Source organism: Ailuropoda melanoleuca, chromosome 5 (genome assembly GCF_002007445.2).
Source record: "Ailuropoda melanoleuca isolate Jingjing chromosome 5, ASM200744v2, whole genome shotgun sequence".
Classification (NCBI taxonomy): domain Eukaryota; kingdom Metazoa; phylum Chordata; class Mammalia; order Carnivora; family Ursidae; genus Ailuropoda; species Ailuropoda melanoleuca.
The window spans coordinates 64,418,202-64,432,298 of NC_048222.1; the positions used below are offsets into that span (position 1 = coordinate 64,418,202).

The window sequence follows — 14,097 nt, forward strand, 5'->3', positions numbered from 1 at the left end:
TGCTAAATGAAAGCAGCCAGACTCAAAAGGCTACATTGTATGATGCCATTTATGTGATATTATGGAAAAGGCAAAACTATAAGGACTGGAGAATAGATCAGTGGTTGCTGGGGTTTGGGGATGAGAATAAGTGTTGAACTACAAAGGGTGAGAGCATAAGGAACTTCTGTGGAGTGATGGAACTATTGTATATCCTGATCATGGTAATGGTTACATGTCTCTATTCATTTGTGAAAACTTACAGAATTGTATACCAAGGAATAGATTTTACTCTATATTAAATAAAAAAAATTAATTGGTCTTTTAAAAAATTAAATAGTAACTAAGTAAACTTGCCAATCCATGGAGAGCATTTTACTCAGATACAAAACCAACTATTTATATCTATTAGTTTGAAAGACTGAAGACAAGCTCCAGAGAAGTTTACCGGTGCTGTGACTGCAGTCGGTCCAGTGGTTCGGCCTTCTGTTGAATCCCCTCCTGAAATATCTTATCTGCTTTCTTAAAGTTTTCTCTAGCTTCATATTCTTCAGCCCATGAGATATAGAATTGAGCAAGTGAAACACCGATCCCTTGGCTGTGTAAATAACTGTACATATCCAAAGGTTCATTGCATAAATGCCCCTGTAACAAATTAAAAGCATTAACAGTTAACCAGTTTCTACTCACTTACTGTCTTTTATGTGCCAAACAATCATTGGAGTTACTATATGTAGTTTCTGCATTGAAAAAATATATATCTATTATAATACAATGTTATGAGGACTATACTGGGAAGACATAAAAAGTAGACAAAAGAGATTAATTTGTAAGAAAAAGGGATGAGAAGGAAAGACTGCAAGAAGATATGACATTCGAATGTGGCCTTGAAGGAGGAATACACTTAGATCTGGTAGAGACTGGGAAAGGAAGGGCATACTAGACAGAGAAAATGGTATAAGCAAAGACAGAGACTAAAAGTTTGTAGGGATGCAGACAAGACAGGAGCTTGGAAAAAAGGGTGTGACAGGTCTTAAATGTCAAGATAATAAATTTTAAATCTACCTGATAGTGAATGTATGTGTGTTGGGGTGGGAGAGCTATAAGCAAAGGAATAACATGGTCAAATCTGTATTATAGAAGGGTCTTCTAAGACCAGATACAATGTAGATAATTCTAGTTGTAAGAAGATAGGAGAACAGGTCAATAAAAATCCCACATCATTAACAGTTTGATATACACTTTTTTCTTAAGGAAAAAAAGAACATATATCATTTTAAACAGGATAAAAGGGTTTTTATAATTTTATTAAGTTTTAATCATAAGAAAATTTGCTTTTTTTCCACTTAACAGTCCATCGTTCATTTTTCCATGCTGCTACTTATTCTTTATTGTTTTTAGATAAATAATCTTCCATCCAGTAATCTTCCATCATTTAGCCACTCCCTTATTTTTTGGATATAAAGCTTCTATTTTGCCCAATTGCAAATAATTCTTTAACAAGTATCTTCCTGCACACAACCTTTCATATTTCATATTACTCCCTTAAGATAAATTTCTAGAACTAGAACTATGTTAAAAAGTAACAAATTGCTTTTTTTTTTTTTTTAAGATTTTTATCTATTTATTTATTTGACAGAGAGAGAGTATGAGCAGGGGGAGCAGGGGGAGCAGCAGAGGGCAGAGGGAGAAGTAGACTCCCTGCAGAATAGGGAGCCCAATGTGGGACTCGATCCCAGGACCCTGGGATCATGACCTGAGCCAAAGGCAGACACCTAACCAACTGAGCCACCCAGGCACCCCAAGAAGTAACAACTCGCTTTCTAATAGGGTTGTACAAATTTAAAATGCAAGTAGTTATTCCCAAATACTAATTTCACAGAAAATACCTATTTTTAAGTTTCTAATTTCATATAAAAATGGCATTTCAGCATTCTAATTAGGAGTTCTTGTAAGACTAAGGAGGCTAACATTTTCTCCTGTTTATTTACTAGAAATATTTTCTCTCATCTCTACCTATTCCTGATTGTCTAGCCTAGGTTAAGTCCTCCTTGTATGTATCCCTCCTACACAACTCAATACTTTCCTCCTTTCTGTTTTGTGACAATTAAATGCTTAACATCTGTCTTTCCCAATAAAGTAAGCTCCACAAAGGCACAAAACATCACTATCCACTATATCCCAACCCCTAGCCAGGGCCTGATAGAAAACTGAATAAATGAAATACTTCATTTATATCTTTGACAAAAACAACTAGTTTAATTTTGTAGTAATTCAATAAATGGAGTTTTCTGCTTATCCAAAGGAGTGATGTTTACCCATATGTGATAGCAATTCAAGCAAAGTTCTAATTCTGAATATGTTATCAGTATCAGATCCAGTCCTTGATATCTGTTACTACATAAATAAAGGTTAACATTGACTGCTCTTGTTAATGGCTTTCTAAATAGCTCTGGTTCAGCATGAAACAGCCAATAAAGATCAAATTATTCTAGAGTGCTGAATGAGATTACTTAAGGAATAATATAAATAAAAGGACCACATGGTTAGATCAATATATCCAAAAGTTAAACAAATCTTTTTGGTAACCCCTAATAAGCCAACTAAAACAACTTTACACTTTTAACTAAAAATCCTGGATATTTCCTAAGAACAATTTTTTTCCTTAGCTAGATTGTAGTTATCCCTTGTAAAAATAACTCAGACTGGAGAAATTTTTTTGCAAAGCAAAGAAAGTAGTGTGAGAAACCCAAATGTTACTCCTCTTGACCATTTCATAAAGAAAAAAACCCCAGCAAAATAGTTCGATATACACCCTGTTAACCATCTATAAAGTTCTAATTATTGCTGATCATTCTAGGGCTGTTCATTTGAATCTGAGGTTTGTCTAGACCAGTGCTTCTCAGATTGCCTATGGGAAAGGGACTAGTTTTGGTGTGTGAGCGTTTCAAGTTTCCATTCCATTGCTGACTGGTATTTTTTTTTTCCCATTGTTGACTGGTATTTTTTAAAAAATACAATAAAAACAGAAGTTACTAGAAAAACGATGATGTGTTTGGATGTTGTGGCAATGTCAAATTTGTTAACAAAACCTAGCAAAACTTCTAAAGACTTGCTCTGAACTTTTATACTTATCTTGAACAGTCTATAGATCATTCTACCAGTAGCTCTGGTCTAGACTGTGCTTTTTATGTTTTATAAAATCATTACTCTCCAGTACCAGCACTAGGTTAGCATTTGTGAACAGAAAAATTATTCCAATTAATTGTTACTTTTAATAGCTCCAACTAAATGTAATCACAGAATCCTGGGATAAAGAATTACTTGAGAGGTTTATCTAGTCCAAACTTTTAGTAAATCACATGTAAGAACGTTATTTAGGATAAGAATATTATATAGGATGGAATGAAGAACAAAATCCATTAGTAAGCCACCAGGGACCACAGCCCACGCTAACAAATCTGTTTAGCATTCTTTGGATACCATCCTTTGCATAAACTCCTGTCACTAATTCTCCAAAGTTAGTTTCTCCAACTTGTCCATAATGATGCCAAGATATGTCAAATGTCCTACAGAAACCAATATAGCTTATGCCTTCAGGACTCACCTAATTTCCTTTATTAGTGATAATTGAGGTTTAAGATAAGGTCTCAAAAGATATATCTTAGTCAGAAATTTTATCAGTTCAAATGTCAATATTTTATCATATTACAATGGCTGTTGTAAATATTCTATTATTTAGAATTATCTAATCTATTATATAATTATCTATTTTTATAGTTCATTTTTTATTTTTAATAAAAATAATTTATTTTTGTAAGTATCTAGTTATCCATTATCTAATTATCTATTATCTAACATTTTATTCTAAATATTTATCACTTACTTTTTCTAATCTCTTTTAGGATAAAGGCAATGAAATTGATACCTAAGAAATTCTGGTCATTATCTTATTTGAAGATGTTTTCATAAAAAAATCCTCAAGAGTGTTCTAGAAATAAAATAACTACATGTCAAATGAGACAGTATAAAGTGGTCAGGTAGATATTTTTGGATGTAGCAACATACTACATAAAAAACATTACCTTTTCATGGTATTGATTCCCAGAAAGGGGACAAAGAGATACCAGAATCACCTACAAAAACTTTTTCACAAACAATCATACTACTGCCATGTGTTGGCTCCTATATATTTTCCCCCAGGACAGTTGCATGGCCCAGTTATATTTGAAATAAATAATCCACTCCCATGAGGAGGTATATAGGCTTTATGATCACTTTAAAAAAAAAAAAACCCTTACATTAAAATCCATCTTTAAATAGAATCAATTTAACAAACATTGAGTATGTATTAAATGTTTAGTACCTACTAAATGGCTCAGGTTTTGCCATTTTTTGGTGTGTACCAGAAAGCTATAGAGAAAATCTCCTGGCTTAATATTTTAAACTCAGACAGCACTTGAGAAAGACTTACCAATTTAAGCCAGAGACTAAGAAATCGGGGATCATTATAGTATCGTTTTTCTCCTTGTAGTGCTTCAACAGCTCTTTCTAATAATGTCGACATATTACTCTCTTTCCCCCCCTGAGGATAGTTCTGCTCTGTCCAGTTAATATACCTGAATGGAAAGGAAAAGAATAATTTTATTTATTTACTTACTTATTTTTAAAGATTTTCTTTGAGAGAGAGTGAGTGAGAGAAGGAGCAGGGGGAGAGGAAGAAACAGATTTCCCACTGAGCATGAAGCTCACTGTGGGACTTGATCCCAGGACTCCAGGATCCTGACCTGAGCTAAAGGCAGACACCCAACTGACTGAGCCACCCAGGCCACCGAAAAGAATAATTTGAAAGTTTAATGTGTACTTTTATTCTTGCACCAAGACCCATTCTTGACTTTCTTAAGCAGAAATATCTAATTTGAAAGTATGTTTATTTAAAGGTCCTCAATAACATGTCCTAAGCCTATATCCCTCAAACTTTTCCAAATATTGCTAACATGTGCTTCTGGGAAGTAATGGGTATGGGGACAAAAGGGTGTAGCTCTCAGGTGCATGCCACAAATTTGAAATTTCTTCAGTCGTGACCACCTCAGGAAGAAACACTGTGATTACTCTATCTCTTTGTGTCCCCAAGATACCACTTTGTACTCTGACACACTGCTCTGTACACCCTATTTTGAGAAGCATGGCCATAAGGACTCATCTGTTAAGTTTCCAGTGCCCTTGTTAAATAAAAAAAGACCCACCTATCCCAAACATCCAGAGGGTCATTTCCAGTGTAAAATCGAATTTCAGATTCAAATGCCCTGAAATTTAAACAGAAAATAGAATTAGCAATGGTGATAACAGCCAAATAAACAAGTGTCACCTCCGTTTTTATTCATTTTAAGTGTTTAATATCAATCAAAATAACAGCACTGGAGTTTGAGGGTTTGTTAAACAGAAAGAAAAATAGAAATAATCAAGATTCTGCCTGATAACATAACAGGAAGGACAAAACATGGGGAAATTAGATAAACAAATTCCAAAACAACGTATAGAAGAATAGAATTACACAGCAGTTTAAAGCTCTGGAACATGACTCCCTAGGTTCAAATTAGCAGTTCTACTAATCACTAGCAGAGTGACATTAGACAAGCTGTTTAAATTCTGTTTTCAGTCTCCTCATCTGTAAAACGGGGATAATAATAAAGAAATCCCCCCTTTATCTGCAGGGGGATAGTTTCCAAGACCCCCAGTGGATGTCTGAAATTAAGGACACTTCCGAAACCTATATATACTATGTTTTATTCCTGTACATACATACCTATGACAAACTTCAATTTATATATTAGGCATAGTAAGGGATTAACAACAATAACAAAAAAGAACAACTGTAACAATATACTATAATAAGAGTTATGTGAATGTGGTCTCTCTCTCTCTCTCAAACTGTCTTACTGTACTGTACTCATCTTTCATCTTCTTCTTGTGATGATGTGAGATGATAAAATGCCTACATGATAAGATGAAGTGAGGTAAAAAATGTAGACATTCTAATGTAGTATTAGACTACTACTGACCTTCTGACAATATGTCAGAAGAAGGCTCATCTGCTCCTGGGCCACAGCTGACAGCAGGTTAAGTGAAACTGAGAAAAGTGAAACCGCAGATCAGGCAGGACTACTGTAGCACCTATCTATCTTACTAGGTTGATTAGACCTATTAAGTACTCAATAAATGGTAGGAACCACAATTATGGTGATTTAAGTATGAGATAATGAGGCGATTACCTGCAGAAATGGTGAGAAAATAAAATCTAGGACACTACTACAATAGCTAAATCGTGGAAGGAGCCGAGATGCCCTTCAACAGATGACTGGATTAAGAAGTTGTGGTCCATATATACAATGGAATATTACTCAGCCATCAGAAAGAACGAATTCTCAACATTTGCTGCAACATGGACGGCACTGGAGGAGATAATGCTAAGTGAAATAAGTCAAGCAGAGAAAGACAATTATCATATGATTTCTCTTATATATGGAACATAAGAACTAGGATGATCGGTAGGGGAAGAAAGGGATAAAGAAAGTGGGGGTAATCAGAAGGGGGAATGAAACATGAGAGACTATGGACTATGAGAAACAAACTGAGGACTTCAGAGGGGAGGGGGTGGGGGAATGGGATAGACTGGTGATGGGTAGTAAGGAGGGCACGTATTGCATGGTGCACTGGGTGTTATACGCAACTAATGAACCATCGAACTTTACATCGGAAACCGGGGATATACTGTATGGTGACTAACATAATAAAAAAATCATTAAAAAAAAAAATCTAGGACACTACTGATAAAAATCAGCAATCCTCCAAATGTATGATGCAATGCAATCCAACCAAAATCTCACAAGACTCTTTTCTAGAAACTGATAAGATGATTTTAAAATTTGTTTGGAAAAGCAAAGGACCAAAAATAGGCAAAACAATTTTGAAAAAGAACAACAAAAGCTGGAGAACTCACTCTACCCGAAGTCAAGATTTACTATATAAAGCTAATCAAGATAATGTATAATTGGTGAAAGGATAAGCAATTAGATCGATGGAACAGAATAGAGAGGACAGAAATAATTCACACATATACAATCAAAAGATTTCTTTTTTCACAAGGGAATTTTCATAAAGAAATTCAGTGAGTGAAAAGAAAATAATCTCTTCAATAAATGGAGGCAGAACAACTAGAAATCTTTATGGGAGAGGTGGGAAAAAATTTACCCCAGTCTTACACTACACACAAAGATAAATTTAAGATGAATCATAGACTGAAACATAAAAGCTAAAACAAAAGAGCTACTAGAAGAAAACACAGGAGAATATCTTTGCAACTTTGGATCTTTGCAAAGATCTAATGACAGAAAAAGCACTAATCGTAAAAGAAAAACAGTAATTCATTAAACTTCATCAAAATGAAAAACTTCTGCTTATTAAAAAACACCACCAAGAAAATGTTTGTAACACATCATTTGATAAAGGTCTTATATATAGACTATATAAAGTCCTCTTGCAACCCAATTTAAAACTGGGCAAGATGTCTGAACAGATATACCACAAAAGAAGATATATAAAAGGCCAATAACCATGTGAAAAAGTGCTCACCATCATTAGTCACCAGGGAAATGACAAGTAAAAGCGTAATGAGATACTATTACATACCCACCAAAATGGCTAAAATGAAAAAAGATTGACACCACCAAGTACTTAAGTGGATTTGGAGCAAGCGAACTCTCATACATTGCTGACAGAAGTGTAAAATGTTATAATGTCTTTGGAAAACTGCCAGTTTCTCAAAAAGTTAAACACGCATTTACTCTTTGACCCATCAGTTCTATTCTAAGAGAAATGAAAAAGTCCACAAAAATCCTTGTACAAGAATGTCTATAGCAGCTTTATTCATGAAGCACAAAACTGTAAAGAATCTAATGTCCATCAGTTGATAAATGCATAAACAAATGGAATTCAACTAAAAATAAAAAGGAGCAATCTACTGATCATGCAACATGAGAAGCCTAATAAAACATGCTGAGTTAAAGAACTGTATGACCCCATTCATATTAGTTTCCAGAATAAGCAAAAGTAACCTATGATAATAGAAATCTGATCACTGGTTGCTTCATGAGGGAAGGGAAGAACATTGATTGCAAATGGGCATTTAGAGAACTTTTGGAGGTAATAAAAATGTTCTGTGTCTTGAAATACATGTCAAAACTGATTAAATGTTATGCTTAAAAATCTGAGGATTTCATAGCATGTAAATTATGCTTTAAGTTCCCAGACCTTAGTAACTGACTAAATAAAATTAGGATAAGAGGGCAATGAGTAAGATCATACAAGTGAGTTTTAGTACCATTAACTAAAATGGAAAGGTCATTTATGAGAGAAGAGATTCAGTATTTAATACACCAGTGATTATATGTTACAGGTAGATAAAAAGACATTTAGAAGGCAATAAAATGTAAATAGTAGTTAAATAGTAGTTAAATAATCCTGAAAAACGTGAATTTCTAAGGACACACAGAGCAATGAACAAAAGACTTAGATAAAATGCAGTAGGAAGCCAATAAGAAAAAAGGAAGGCTAGAGCAGTGGAAACTCTAGTATATTGTCACAGAAACCAGGAAGAAGAATTAAGAATAGAACAACACCATCTCTGAAATAAAACTCAATGCTTTTAAAGATCCAATGAGATGAACGAGAATATTTATTACATTGTAACCCAAAGTTTTGAAATTGCCTATGATGGTGAAATTTTTTTATCAGAGATTAAAGGTAGAAACGGATACTTCAGTTTACTTTTTTGAAAAAAGTATATTTATCAAAACAAACATCTATTAGTCAAAAGAAAGCAAGTTCTGTAGGTCCATTTGAATAACGTAGTACAGTTGACCCTTGAACAACATGGGTTTGAACTACACGAGTCTACTTGTACATGGATTTTTTTCAAGTAAATAGTGTACGGTACCGTCAGCATATTTTCTCTTTATGATTTTCTTTTTTTTTTTTTTTTTAAAGATTTTATTTATTTATTCGACAGAGATAGAGACAGCCAGCGAGAGGGAACACAAGCAGGGGGAGTGGGAGAGGAAGAAGCAGGCTCATAGCGGAGGAGCCTGATGTGGGGCTCGATCCCATAACGCCGGGATCACGCCCCGAGCCGAAGGCAGACGCCCAACCGCTGTGCCACCCAGGCGCCCCAACTCTTTATGATTTTCTTAACATTTTCTCTTCTCTAGCTTACTTTATTGTAAGAATACAGTATATGATACATATAACATACAAAATATGTGGTAACTGTTTATGTTATTGGTAAGGTTTCCAGGCAACAGTAAGCTTTTAATAGTTAAGTTTTTGGGGAGTCAAAAGTTACACATGGATCTTCTATTGCATGGTGGTCGGCTCCCCTAATCCCTGTGGTGTTCAAGGGCCAACTGTAGTATTTTCAGCTTTTCCTTTTCCAGACTTCATTAAATCATTCATGAGAAACTTTCTAGTATAAATTTAATTTCTCTCAGGTTTATATTTTCTTTGCAGATCACTATTTCTTTTGGGCAGACTCTCAAAAACACTTTCCTAGAAAGTTAAAAATTGACTATATATACAAGATAGCAGATCCCCTCCCCCTCAGTACTCAGAATCCAAGGAAGCAATTTCTTTAACTGATTGCTATTAAAGAGTTAATTCTATCTAGGGATCCAGCATGACATAACACTTTTGATAAATATTGTTTAATATGATACTTGCTTTACTTTGCTTCTCATTGTCCCCTGTATAAGATCTATTTCTACTGATACAAGAGTTTGGCTGCTCCATAATGAAATGTAATCCTATAGTTCTTGTTCTTAATCATACTCGAGGAGATCTTTAGGTGGCTGCTGTGTGATGAAAAAGCAGGTAAACAGAGTCTCACACTATCAAGTGTGAAGTACTTCTTATACCAATCTGCATGGATCCACATCTCCATTACCAACTACAGCTGGGGATGAATGATGACAGGTTGACCACCCCCCCCCACCATTCTACATACCGTTTCTGTTGCTGAAGAGTAGCGTTAGAGGCAGATTCTTGCTGAGCCAATGCTCCCTGAAGTGTGGACATGATCCTCCCCTGCCTTAGTGGTTGGACATTTTCTTTACTCAGCTCCCACTCATCTCCCTCCAAGGACATGGCTTCACTATGAAGAGTGAAATAAAAGTAAATTTCATATTTATATGTATATGTAAGCATATATATGTGTGTGTGTGTGTATAAACATATAAATACATATAAGTATTATTATATCACTAGATTACTGTAAATGTTTTCAAAGAAGTGATTATTCACGATCTTTGGGCTGAATATGGTGGGCTGGCACATTAGTAGTGTTCTTATACTTTTAAGTGTCTGAGTCTTTCTGTGACCTGGTTTCCATGTTTATGGCTGTAGTATTGCCTAACAAGAGAGAAAGCAGCTAGGGTACAGTGGACAGTTATAAGAATAAAGTTTAAGGAAGAAAAGAAGGGGAAACAATTATAAATTTGGCAAGGTAGACAAAACACAGTTCTACGCTTACCACTAAATGCATCATCTTGTTTAGTTTAAAATTAGCAAACAGGGGTGCCTGGGTGGCTCAGTCAGTTAAGCATCTGACTCTTGATTTCAACTTAGGTCATGATCTCAGGGTTGTGGGATCGAGCCCCACAGTGGGCTCTGTGCTCAGCCTGGAGTCTGCTTGTCCCTCTCCCTCTGCTCCTCCCCTTGCTTGTGTGCTCTCTCTCTTACTCTCAAATAAATAAATAAATAAATAAATAAAATCTTTTAAAAAAATTAGCAGTTTGTCAGACTAACACCCATGTTTCGACTGATAACTTAAAACTGAAGTTTATATGTATACAGGTAGCCCACAGCAGAAGCAGACAAAAATACAATCTACTGATCACAACTGCCCCACCCCCAGTTCTATCAAGCCTATTGATGGGGAAATTCCCCCAAGTTTTTTGGAGGTAATCACCATATGGGGTATGTGCTCTGAACTACAGAGCTCTGCAACTGTCAGACAGATGCCTACTTCTGGCTGACAGATAGGCACCAATCTTCAAAATGAAGTGAAAGTTACATGTGACCTCAGTCTAGATGACAGCTGAAAACTCTAAAGAAGGTAAACTGTAAGTGATTAATAATTTAGGTTGTAACTACTCACATCTTTTTAACTATATTGTGTGAATCTTATAAATGTAAGGGCCTTGTCATTTATTTTCACAATCCCATGGTCTAATATAGAATCTGACTCTAGTAAGCACTGAATAAATGTTTGCTAAGTTCATCTGAATTTCTTCTCTTTATCTTGAAATAGCAATTAAACTACCTCAGCTAATGTCCCAAACTGAGCTGGGACTGCTCCCCTCCCTTCCTTGCTCCTCTTGCCTCCTTCCAGATCTTCTCCTCCCAGTCTTCCTTCATCTCAAATAAATGGCAATTTCATTTTTCCAGTTGCTGAAGCCAAAAATCTCAGTGCCAACCTTGACACCCCTCTCATTATGCCCTACCTCCAGTTACCTGGCAAAGCCTGTTGGCTCTACCTTCAAAATATATTCAGAAATCAACCTCTTATCATCTCCACTGTTTCTAGCCTGGCTCAAGCTACCATCTCCTCTTGCCTGGATTATTTCAATAACCTCATAACTGGTCTCCCTACTTTCATCCTTTTCTGCCTTGGTCTTTTCAACACTGCAGCCAGTGAACCTATCGAAACTCATATCAGATCATATCTTTCCTCTGCTCAAAACCTTCCAATGACTTTCGAACCAGCGTAAAAGCCAAGTCCTTACAATCTCCACATCTTCACCTTTACCTCATCCTTCATTTCCTTTTACTCTTCTGGTTCACTTGGCTCCAGCTACTTGCCAGGTGCAGCTCCCTCCCCCAACCCTCACCCTCCACACCTCTGTACTTCCCCCAGATATGTGCTTGACTAGCTCTTGAGTTTCCTTCAAGTCTTTTTTTTTTTTTAAGATTTTATTTATTTATTTGAGAGAGAGAGAGAGAGCAGAAGCAGGGGGAGCGGCAGAGGGAGGGGGAGAAGCAGACTCCATGCTGAGCAGGGAGCCCAACGCAGGGCAGTTTCCTTCAAGTCTTGACCCAAATGACACCTTCTCAATGAGACCCCTGTTCAAAACTATCTAAATTGGCACCAATGCCCCTACTCCCCACTGTTTTAGTTCTTTTCGTACTAACCATCTAACTTCTAGTTAGATCTTCTAGATCTTGTTTATGTCTGCTGTCCCCACCCTCATCCCACCCCAGAACTTAAATTTCACAAGGGCAGGGATTTTTGTGTCTTTTGTTGATTTGCCATATTTCGTGCTTAGTAGGTAGTCAATAAATAATCGTTGCATGAGTTAAAGAGTTCTCCACATGGCATTTATTTAAGTATTGTGTACCCCATAATGAAAATGCATACCTCGGGGCACCTGGGTAGCTCAGTAGGTTAAGCATCTGACTTGGCTCAGGTCATGATCTCAGGGTCACCGGACAGAGCCCTGCATCTGGCTCAGTAGGGAGTCTGCTTCCCTCTCTCCCTCTGCCTGCCACTCCCTGCTTGGGCGTTCTTTCACTCTCTCTCTCAAATAAATAAATAAAATCTTTAAAAAAAATGCATTCAGAATTGCAACCTAGAAGAACTGATATGTATTTATATAAGGAAAAGCAGGAAGCATGCAGAAAAGGGCTTTTTATATTTCTAATTATGCCATTGATATGGAAGCATCAACCATTTGTTTAGCACTTATTCGGAGGCAGTTACTTTACACATACTTTGGATTCATCAACATTTTCCATATTTTTAAAAAAAAGATAAGTGTGATTTTATTTACGAAATTACGGTATGATTTCAATATTTAAGTAGCAACTTCTATATCTCTGCTATTCTTTTTTCTTATTTTATTTACATTCAATTTAATTAACATATACTGTATTATTAGTTTCAGAGGTAGAATTCCGTGATTCATCACTTGCATGTAACACCCAGTGCTCATTACAACAAGTGCACTCCTTAATGCCCATCACCCAGTTCCACCATCCCACCACCCACCAGCATTTCCCACACTGAGACGAGTCCAAGGTCAAAGGGCTAGCAAATGGCTGAGCGGAGATACCCAGACCACACTATAAATTCCAAGTTCTTTGTACCATTGGGGTTGCACAGTCTCCTTTGCTTTGAAGTTGGATGCAGCAGAGTTCTCACGTGCCTTCACCCCAATGAGGTCGATGATAACTAACCCTGTCTTCACCACCAACCCTTGCCACCGACTCCAGCAGGAAGGAGGCTTCAGCCGCAGGCTTTTCTCCCGACCGTGTTCCTCTGAACTGCTCTGAGCGGAACCTCTGTCACAGGCTACACCCTTGGGTCTCGCAGGCACAGCTCCCGGCAGTCTTTCTCGGGTACCTACCTCAGAGCACCCCCTTCCTTCTTCATCGCCGCCATCCTGCATTCCCGATTCAGGCCCTCGTCCTGCCGTGGAACTTTCTTCAGGGCCGCAGACCGCCTGGGCTTCCTTCTACAACCTGCGCTTAGAGGTTAACGAAGCGACCAGAGGGACGAAAGTTTGCACCTAATTCCTTGGCAAACCAACCACCACAAACCCTCCAACTTTCAAATTTAACGGTCCCGCGCGGCCGACGTGAATACGCCCCTCCGCCCCTTCGTACTCGCGTATCTCTCTCCCCAGGAATTCTGGGGCTTGTAGTTTATCCCGGGTTTAGTCCACGCAGTCGCGATGCATAATGGGAGTTGTAGTTTCCGCGGAGTCTGTGGCTGTGTAAATTCTCTGCAAGTGCTCTAAAGCAAGTCTTCGAGCCTAGCGAGGGACACTTTCAGCACCAGAATTTCTTTGATGTGTTTGAAAACTTGCGCTTCGCTTGACTCTTCTTCGGTGGCTGGCCAGGCTGTGATCATCCCTTGCTGTCTGGCTTAAGCTGCTCACACGTCTAGAGTTTTTAGGGTATCCTGACCCAGCTGTTTCCTGCCTAACTTTTGAATTCAGAAAAGTTGGACTCTAGTTCTGTGAAAATTGTACCAAGTATGCAACCTTAGGCAAAGCCATATAGTGT

General features: G+C 37.2%; 1 protein-coding gene across 3 annotated transcripts in view; it reads right to left on the bottom strand.

Moving 5' to 3' along the window:
• BUB1B (BUB1 mitotic checkpoint serine/threonine kinase B) overlaps window positions 1–13,689 on the bottom strand; it is a 52,094-nt gene extending 38,405 nt beyond the window's left edge. For 2 of the 3 annotated variants that reach the window (XM_034661173.1, XM_034661172.1), the window contains exons 1-5: window positions 13,437–13,689; window positions 10,037–10,183; window positions 5,226–5,285; window positions 4,454–4,598; window positions 428–624 (exon numbers count right to left, since the gene is read on the bottom strand). In XM_034661173.1, the coding sequence (XP_034517064.1) occupies window positions 428–624; window positions 4,454–4,598; window positions 5,226–5,285; window positions 10,037–10,183; window positions 13,437–13,471 (584 nt within the window). In that variant the 5' untranslated portion in view covers window positions 13,472–13,689. The remainder of the gene's footprint in view (window positions 1–427; window positions 625–4,453; window positions 4,599–5,225; window positions 5,286–10,036; window positions 10,184–13,436) is intronic. The other variant, XM_002913227.4, reaches the window with a different exon arrangement.
• Between the last annotated feature and the right edge of the window lie 408 nt (window positions 13,690–14,097).